This window comes from Engraulis encrasicolus, chromosome 21 (genome assembly GCF_034702125.1).
Source record: "Engraulis encrasicolus isolate BLACKSEA-1 chromosome 21, IST_EnEncr_1.0, whole genome shotgun sequence".
Classification (NCBI taxonomy): domain Eukaryota; kingdom Metazoa; phylum Chordata; class Actinopteri; order Clupeiformes; family Engraulidae; genus Engraulis; species Engraulis encrasicolus.
In genome coordinates this window covers 27,304,675-27,314,539 of record NC_085877.1, presented here as the reverse complement: position 1 = coordinate 27,314,539, position 9,865 = coordinate 27,304,675, and the positions used below count along the sequence as shown (strand labels likewise).

At 44.9% G+C, this 9,865-nt stretch overlaps 1 protein-coding gene across 1 annotated transcript in view; it reads right to left on the bottom strand.

The window, feature by feature from the left end:
* Positions 1-279: 279 nt before the first annotated feature.
* LOC134437059 (serine/threonine-protein phosphatase PP1-beta catalytic subunit) overlaps positions 280-9,865 on the bottom strand; it is a 56,631-nt gene continuing 47,045 nt past the window's right edge. The window contains exons 4-8 of the mRNA XM_063186492.1: positions 9,585-9,689; positions 7,974-8,045; positions 7,003-7,154; positions 4,718-4,852; positions 280-1,525 (exon numbers count right to left, since the gene is read on the bottom strand). Coding sequence (XP_063042562.1) covers positions 1,421-1,525; positions 4,718-4,852; positions 7,003-7,154; positions 7,974-8,045; positions 9,585-9,689 — 569 coding nt within the window. The 3' untranslated portion in view covers positions 280-1,420. The remainder of the gene's footprint in view (positions 1,526-4,717; positions 4,853-7,002; positions 7,155-7,973; positions 8,046-9,584; positions 9,690-9,865) is intronic.

The following is a 9,865-nucleotide window of genomic DNA, read 5'->3' as shown; positions in this document are numbered from 1 at the left end:
ACTTTTGGCGCTTCTTTTAGTCAGGCCAAGAGTAATGTAAATATCGTTTCTGATCTCCCGAAAAACTGGGAACTCCTCCCACTTTGCCCGGAAGCAAACAACCAGTAGCAAACCAAGGGAGGTGAATCAACCATGCCGTTTGGGAAATGTCAATTGTTATGCTCTTGGTCAGACGAAGTCTTGAAGAGATTTGAAAGTCGATGATAATCAGGCTAATTAAAGGTTCCCCCAAAAAACAAATGTTTCAATAAAATAAGAAAGAAAGCACGGGAAAAGGCATGTTTTAATCCCCAAGTTTATTGAAAACCCAGCAATCAACAGTAATGCCCGTCTGCGGTAAACAGGCCTGGGATGAAAGGATGAAATGGTCAACTTAAAAAATAAAGAAACCAAAAGAAAAATCAAATCAAATAAACTCTTAGTAGTTGTGCGTCATCCTGTTACAAAGCAGAACAAAAAAAAGCAAAAACTGGGGGAAAGGAAGAAAAAAAACCACTCCAAAACAAGAACAGAATGACTGCTGCTGTCATTTCTTTTTTTTTAAACTCATTTTTTCATTTTCTTGTTTAAAACACTTTTTAAAAACAGGTGTGTGTGTGTGTATGTGTGCAATGCAAAGATTATGTAGGTCTATGTATATGTACTGTATGTACTGTATGGAGAGGGGGGTAGTTTACACAGACAAAATGCATTGAGAAAAACGACACGTGTGTGTATGTGCATGTACGTGTGTATGTGTTGAAGTTGGTGTCTAGGCAATAAGCGATACACTAAAACATTCGGGAGAGAAGAGGGAAGCGAGGAAGAAGGTCAGAGAGCCAAAAAAAACAATCAAAAACAAATAAAAAAGAAAAGCTGTTTTTCAAGGCAAACAATGAAATGAATCTCTTTTCATTTCTCTTCCTCGTGGCTATGCATATGTGGCTTCAAATCCACTCCTTTCTTCCTTCCTCCTCTTCCTGCCCTCTTCTCTCGTTTTTTAAGCATCCTTCACTCGTTCCTCTCCTCTTTATCCTTTTCCTCCTCCTCCTCCTCCTATGAACCTACGTCCTGCCTGCGATTTTTTTTTTTTTTTTTGCAGGATGGTTGGGATAGACTCATTAATATTCAAAGGGGGGAACTCATCCATGATTGGGTTGTGGGGTTAGGGTTAGGAATAAGTTGGGTGAGGCATTTACATTATGAACTTTAGTTTTATTAGCTACACTGCCCTAACCTAACCCCTTATTCCTAACCCTGATAATGGTAGTGCTTCTTTTTCTCGAAATGAAATCCACTTTCCGAGCTCCTTTGGGGGACATACATGTATATCCAACCACGGAGAAGTTCTGTTATGAACAGTAAAGAGCCTATCCGAACCATTGTGCAAAAACAACAACAAAAAATCGTGTATGCCATCCGGTCTGTGGTGATATGGGGTTCACCGCTTCTTGGGCGGGGCGGCTGTGCGGGGCGGGGTGACAGGCCGGCCGGAGTTCATCCCTCCATACTGGTACTTAGCCTTCTTCTCAGATGGCTTCAGGATCTAGAGGAGAGGAAGAGAGAGATATGGGTAGAGGGGTGGGGAGAGAATGACAGCAAGAGAGGAGTGAGATATGGGGGGGGCTCAAATAAGGAGGAGAACGGGAGAGAGAGGTGGGTTGGAGATAGGAAGAGAGAGAGAGAGATTCGGGGAGAGGTGGGGGGTCAGTGAAAGCAAAAGGATGGGGTGGGATATGGGGGTTCATATAAGGAGGAGAACCGGAGAGAAGAGAGATAGAGAGAGAAGAGAGGGAGAGAGAGATGGGTGGAGAGGTAGAAAAGACACAGGGGTTAGGCGAGAGATATCACAATTGGGTAGAGTGAGAGCGTGAAAAGAGCTACGGTACAGGCTTCATTAAGAAGGATCATCTTTGTAATAGTGCTCATATTTCGTTATTTTAAGTTAGTGAAAATTAAACTGTTGGAAGGTCTGTTGATAAACAAAATAAAATATTATTTCTGTGAGGATTGCTTCTTTGGGCCATTTCAAATGGTGAGATGCAGAGAGGTGGAGGGCCGGTCAAAGGGGCCTGGTGGGCCGCATCCGGCCCCCGGGCCTTAGTTTGGGGACCCCTGGGTTAGGGCGTCAGACTTGCATCCCAGAGGTTGCCGGTTCGACTCCCGACCCGCCAGATTGGTGGGGGGAGTAATCAACCAGTGCTCTCCCCCATCCTCCTCCATGACTGAGGTACCCTGAGCATGGTACCGTCCCACCGCACTGCTCCCCATGGGGCGCCACTGAGGGCTGCCCCCTTGCACGGGTGAGGCATACATGCAATTTCGTTGTGTGCAGTGTTCACTTGTGTGCTGTGGAGTGCTGTGTCACAATGACAATGGGAGTTGGAGTTTCCCAATGGGCTTTCACTTTCACTTTCACAAAAGGTTAAGGAAGCGTGATGTCCATTTGCTGATCAACTATCATGGCCTATTCTTCAGCTACTGCACACTGCCACCCTATGGCCCTACTGTGAACTGCACTCAATACTGCAACAGCTACAATATCATTTGAACAAAACAATAACATAAAAACTAAACTCCAAATATTTAAGAATTTCATTTTGTTTAATTATTTAATTTCTAGCTTAATAATTAGCTATTATCTTTTTTTGCATATGAGCTACGGTACAGGCTTCATTAAGAAGGACCATCTTTGTAATAGTGCTCATATCTCGTTCACGTCCAGTGCAGTGTTCATTTGTGGCTAGAGGATGATGACGTGTATTTGCCTTGGGTTTAATATTAGCTCCGTTTACTGGCAAGAGTGAGCAATAGAAAAGAAGCTAACTGTAGAGGGTGTGAAAAACAACACTGTGTGTGTGTGTGTGTGTGTGTGTGTGTGTGTGTGTGTGTGTGTGTGTGTGTGTGTGTGTGTGTGTGTGTGTGTGTGTGTGTGTGTGTGTGTGTGTGTGTGTGTGTGTGTGTGTGTGTGCGTGTGCGTGTGTGTGTGTGTGCGTGCCTGTGTGTATTTGCATATTATATCTGTAGTGGCCGCACCCTCCTCTTGTCCATCTGACTGTGCACTTAAATCACCTCACTCACATCTGTACACACACACACACACACACACACACACACACACGGCAGATCCCTCCTTTGTTTACATTTAGTCATACACGTCTGTCTGTCTGTGTATGAGTGTCTGTGCATTTATCAATGCTATTATACAGTATAATGTCTTACTGTTATATAAATGTGTATGTGTGCGTGCGTGTGTTTGTGTGTGTGTGCGTGCATGCATGTAGGCTACTATAATGGATGCCAACTAGTGGTAGTCACAGACATCATATAGGAAGACTAGATGCGCCATCCGCGTTCCCGTCATGCAAGTCGAACGTCCGCGCATGGCGGCCATGTTAGAGCAGCCTGTTGGCTCAACCAGTTGCACTGAGTTTTTGGTGATCCATACTCTTCAGATGGCCATAATTCCCTCAAATGTACGTGTATTTTCGAAAGGCTTGGTTTGTTATACAGTATAAAAAATTCTGAACGTAAGTATTATGTTGATACTGCATAGTGATTAATATTCACGTTATATTATATTATATTACATTACATTATAATGTATATGGGCCTACAATCGTGTATAATATGGTTTAGTAGGCTTATTCAAGTAATTAAATAGATCCCATAAACAAATGCATTTATTATTCTTTTATATTTTGAGTAAAATAACAATTAAACGGTCCCATGTGTGCTACATTCTGCTTTGGGCTCGACAGCTCCACCCTGTGTTTAAAATAAGTCACGACGCTTAGAATGAAATTGTTGCGATGTAATCTCTCTTCCAGTACCTCATCTGTCGCCTTTAATTTGATGCAAATGCGATTAATATATGCCTTCCATCAACGCAATGCACAACAACGGTTAAAATGTGTATTTGCTATTGGTCCATCTCTATTTTTGGACAAATAAATAAGTGGGAAGCATATTACTCTCCTGTGCGTTTTACCTCAGTCTGCACTTAAGTTTTAAGGAGCCGTACTATTTATATACACGTGTCAATATTTCAGGGAAATAACAGCATACATATTTCAGCATCTCAACGTCTGAATTCCTCAGTTAACTTCAGGTGTAACGGAGGCTCTGTGGAGAGTTTAGGCTGCGCTAATATTGCCGACCTGTGCGGACGAGCTTGAAATACGCGATGACGTATCTAGTCTTCCTATATGATGTCTGTGGTGGTAGTGCTGTCAACTGTGTGATGTCACTCATCTGCGCTAGCTCACCACTCGGGACCTGAACCCACAACTTACCAATCCTGCAACTGCCTGGCATGGGAGCACGGGTACGGAACCACCTAGCCTAAGTCTACAGACTGATGTCTCAGTGCCAATCGCATGTGTATGAAGCTTTGAACGGAAGGTTTACTAACATTCTACAACGGAAACCTGCTTGTTGGCATCCGTTACACTGTAATGTGAACTGTACAAGTCTGGTGTGTGTGTGTGTGTGTGTGTGTGTGTGTGTGTGTGTGTGTGTATACTGTAACAGATGCCAACTAGCAGTAGTGCTGAGCGACATTACTCATCTGTGTGTGTGTGTGTGTGTGTGTGTGTGTGTGTGTGTGTGTGTCTCTGTGTGTGTGTGTGTGTGTGTGTGTGTGTGTGTGTGTGTGTGTGTGTGTGTGTGTGTGTGTGTGTGTGTGTGTGTGTGTGTGTGTGTGTGTGTGTGTGTGTGTGTGTGCATGCATATTTACCTGGAAGGAGCACATGAGAGTCTCGTCCACGCTCATCATGCCGCCGGCGTTGTCAAACTCTCCACAGTAGTTGGGGGCTGAGAACAGGGTGACCAGCTGACGCTTAGCAAAGAACTCATAACCGTCCTCAACCACCTACAAGGAGACGACACAGCAATGAAACGTGTGAATGACACAGCAATAAAATGTGTGTGTGTGTGTGTGTGTGTGTGTGCGCGTGCGTGCGTGCGTGCGTGCGTGCGTGCGTGTGTGTGTGCTGGGAACAGGGTGACCAGCTGAGGCTTAGCAAAGGAGTCATAGCCATCCTTAACCACCTACAGTGTCTAACCCCTCTCACAAATCTGTGTGTGTGTGTGTGTGTGTGTGTGTGTGTGTGTGTGTGTGTGTGTGTGTGTGTGTGTGTGTCTGTCTGTCTGTCTGTCTGTCTGTCACAGAGGATAGCAAGGACACAGCACAGGATAGAAAGCAGTGTGTGTGTGTGTGTGTGTGTGTGTGTGTGTGTGTGTGTGTGTGTGTGTGTGTGTGTGTGTATGTGTGTGCGTGTGTGTGTGCATGTGCGTGTGAGTGCGTGTGTGCACATGCTTGTGCATACACATGTGCGTGCGTGCGTGCGAGCGTGCGTGTGTGTGTGTGTGTGTGCACGTGCGTGTGCATACGCATGTGTGTGCGTGCGTGTGTGTGTGTGTGCATGTGTTTGTAAATCTGTGTGGGAAAATGAACATCTGGCTGCTCTTTGCTGGCCATCTGCAGGGCTGTTGTTTGGTTGCGATGGGACATTGTGTACCGCCATCCCACACACACACACACACACACAAACACACACACACACACACACTGGGCTGTTACCAGAAAGGTATTTTAAACACGCCATAACGCACAGTGGGCAGTATTATTGTTACTGTTCGAGGTCACACGTACACTCCAAAGCTTGTGACAAAACTGTTTTGGTGTGTTGGTTCTATGCGCTGAGATTCTGGCTTGTTTGTGCTGTGTTCTTGCAAGTGTTTTGTGCTTCTCCCATGTCTCCTCTGTTGTTCTAACGCAGTGATTCTCAAAGTGTGGTCCGGGGACCACTAGTGGTCCGTGACAGAGCTCAGGTGGTCCGCAAGGGGATTTCTACTTTTCCAAGATAAGCTAGCAAGTAGGCTATATTTTTAACATTTTCATGCTTTCAACACAATAAGACAGGCTTATAATGTGAATAAAAAGTAAGAGATCTACATCAAAATTAGCAGTGACAAATTAGCACCCGTCAACAGCCAATTCAGTTGACAGGTGGTCCCTGATCATTTTTGGGGGGGACAAAGTGGTCTTCGGTCTGAAAAAGTTTTAGAAACACTGTTCTAACGTCTTCTTCAGAGGAGGTCAGTATACTAGCATAAAAGTGTAACTCCTCTATAATATGCACTGGTGGACAAAGTAAAAGTATACTATTGTGGTGTAATTACAACAGTAGCACATGATATTACATAGCTGTTACACCGTTTACTCCATTGTACCTAGCTGTGGAGATAGACTATGTTATTACTAAAAAAAACAATAAAAATTTAACAAGGTCCCACCACAAACTCAATCCAACCTGAGCAGAATCAGCTTATCGTAACATAAGTACATTGGTCTATATTTTACTCAGATAAGTTACCTGTGTTGGAAAAAAACGGTTTGTTTTTTACTTTTACTTTTACTTTTACTTTGTCCACCACTGATAATATGTTATATGTTGAGATTTGTCTGTCAATACACTAGCATAGAAATCTAGACGCCCCTAGCGACCTCGCCAGGCTATAATATACTGGCAGTACTGAGCAGTCGTGGCCTAATGGTTAGACAGGTGATTTGACGACCAGAAAGTTGCAGGTTCAAGTCCCACCTCTACCAGCTCCCTATCCCTCTGGCTGAAGTGCCCTTTAGCAAGACACATCACCCCACATTTTCCAGGGACTGTAACCAATACCCTGTAAATAATTGTAAGTCGCTTTGGATAACAGTGCCACCTAAGTGTAATGTAAAAAAAGAAAAAACAAAAATTACATATGTGTACGTATGTGTTATAAGGTTTATGTTTTTTCTGGTGTGTTCTACAAAGTACTTGGTGAGCTCTGCCAGTGCATTCTATATTCTAAAATAGTTCTTTGGGATGTGTTGCGTGTTCTATGTTGTTCTCTGGTGTTATACCCTATCCGGTGGAGCATACAGCACCATAACTTACCAAATAATAGCCTGGTATTCAGTGTTCTATAGAGTGTGTTCTGTGTTCTATGTTGGTCGCTGGTGTTCTACTGCACCTGGTGGGCTCTGCAGATGAGATCTAGGTCGTGACGGTTGAGGAACTTGCTGACCACGTCAGCTCCGAAGGTGAAGGAGACGCCGCGGTCGTTCTCTCCCCAGCCCTGCACGTCCTTATCTGGGTCTGACCACAGCAGGTCACACAGCAGACCTGGAGGAAACACACACACACTACAGCATGAGTTCACTTCTCTCTCAGCCTTGCAAGGGAGACAGAGGGTAGGGGGTGGGAAGAGAGAGAGAGAGAGAGAGAGAGAGAGAGAGAGAGAGAGAGAGAGAAGGCAGGCGGAGGGAAGGATTAAGCGAGAGGATGGAAAAGACCACCAAATTCAGACATCAAAGACACAAACAGAAATACAGCTAACAAGTAGACAGACAGCTATTGAGAAGGAGAAGCAGACAGACAGTCAGACAGGGAGCAGGGGAGTTTGAGCAGCGAGCTTAGCTGATTTGTATAGTGCGTGCAGACAGACAAACAGAGAGACAGACAGAACGACAGACAGAGAGGTGAATAAGGAGCGTAGTGTAGCTGACCTGTGTTGGGCAGGCCGCCATACAGACAGACTGACATAGAGACAGACAGGTAAATAAGGAGCGTACAATAGCTGACCTTTGTAGGTCATGCAGACAGACAGACAGACAGACAGGTGTAGAGGGTGAGGTATGTGACAGACAGACAGACAGACATTTAAAGGGCGAATAGCACAGCACAGCACAGCTGACCTGTGTCAGGCAGGCAGGCAGGCAGACAGACAGAATTACTGGAATAAGGAGCATAGCGTAGAGTAGCTGACCTGTGTCGGGCAGGCAGAGAGACAGGCAGATAAACAGACAGAGATACATAGACAGAGATACAGAGACAGACAGAGAGAGAGAGAGAGAGAGAGAGAGAGAGAGAGAGAGAGAAAGAGAGAGAGGCAGACAGACAAACAGGTGAATAAGGAGCGTATCGTAGCGTAGAGTAGCTGACCTGTGTCGGGCACGTCTGTGGGCCTCATGATGCGGCGAATCTGCTCCATGGACTGGAGATCAGGGGACAGACCTGAGGGCACACACACCCGCACACGCGCACACGCACGCATATGCACACACACACACACACACACACACACACACACACACACACACACACACACACACACACACACACACACACACACACACACACACACACACACACACACACACACACACACACACACCGGGTCAACACGTACACATAGACAAGCCACAAAAACCTAGCCTAGTAAACCAGCGCCACCCACTGGACGCCAACATTTTTTGCCTGTGAGTGGTCTGGCCTCGCATCGTTTGAGTGGTCTGCCAGGCTTGCCAAGAATCTGGCAAACCAATCACAATGCAGAGATTTGTTTTGAATCAAAGCAGGCGGGTTTTGAGGGAGTGACGACGAAGCTCGCAACATTAGGAAAGCACATCAACGAGATAGATAGCGCTGATTGGTCAGAGCGCCGGCCTATAGGCACAGGCACGGTTTGAAAGACAACGGGTTGTTTTCATCAACAATCTTCGGATGTACTATTCATAAACTAAAGACCAAAGACTAAATTACACATCCAATCTCACATTTAGGCTGGTTTATCAGGCTAACAAAAACCCACAGCAGCTAGCTAAAAAATGCTTACACAATCACACATGAAGGATCAGGAGGCAATGTGAAAACTTGCACTGCTTTCTCACTTCTGAACAATGCCAAGGAATGTTTGTGTAACTGCATTGCTGAAATCTCTTTACAATTATATTCAAAAATATTAAGATTAACAGTGCAAAGATAATATAATTGCAGAAATAAGATGTGGCATTGATAACTTACTCTGCTGTGTCAGGTAAAGGTTCAAATCTTATTAATGCTCATCTTTGCCGTCTATGTAAATTTGTTCGGAAATTTGCCTTCCGGAGGGGCCTGCGGCAACATGTAGCCTAGGGTCCCCGGGCGGCCTTCTTAATCCGTCCCTGATTACCTCGTTCGTAGAGTACATGTGACCCATGCAGAAGGATGAGAGGTAATGACTCAAGGGAATGCTGAGGTGTGGTGGAACTTTGAGGTGTAACTGTGCACGTGCACAGACACACACGAAAAAAGAGGAAAAAAGGGCGGGAATTTTGCTGTGCGAAGCAAGTCTGACCTGCCTGACGTACACATGAGGTGACACCCATATGGGCGAGCGTGCACGTGTGTGTGTGTGTGTGTGTGTGTGTGTGTGTGTGTGTGTGTGTGTGTGTGTGTGTGTGTGTGTGTGTGTGTGTGTGTGTGTGTGTCTGTGTCTGTGTCTGTGTCTGTGTGTGTAACATGATCATATCTATATTTCTGATTTCCATCAGTATTTGGGTCTGTATAACTTTTAATGTGCTGCGATCCAAATAAAAGTACTTAACTGTGTGTGTGTGTATGTGTGTGTGTGTGTGTGTGTGTGTGTGTGTGTGTGTGTGTGTGTGTGTGTGTGTGTGTGTGTGTGTGTGTGTGTGTGTGTGTGTGTGTGTGTGTGTGTGTGTGTGTGTGTGTGTGCGTGTGTGTGTGTGTGTGTGTGTGTGAGCAATTATATGAAGCCATAGTTTACTGTACCTCCATGGCAGCAAAAGATCTTCTCGTCCACAATGGCGGCGATGGGCAGGCAGTTGAAGCAGTCAGTGAAGGTCTTCCACAGCTTGATGTTGAAGCGGCGCTTGCCTGGTGAAACAAATGGTACATATAATATATAAATTATTCATTATGTATTAAACATTTACGTATATTAGTGCTGTATACAAAACATCTTAATAAGCGTCTTGATGTTAACGCAAAGCCTCCGTTATAACCTTACTGTCACAAAAATCCTAATGACTAGGTCTTAATTGGTAACCTTG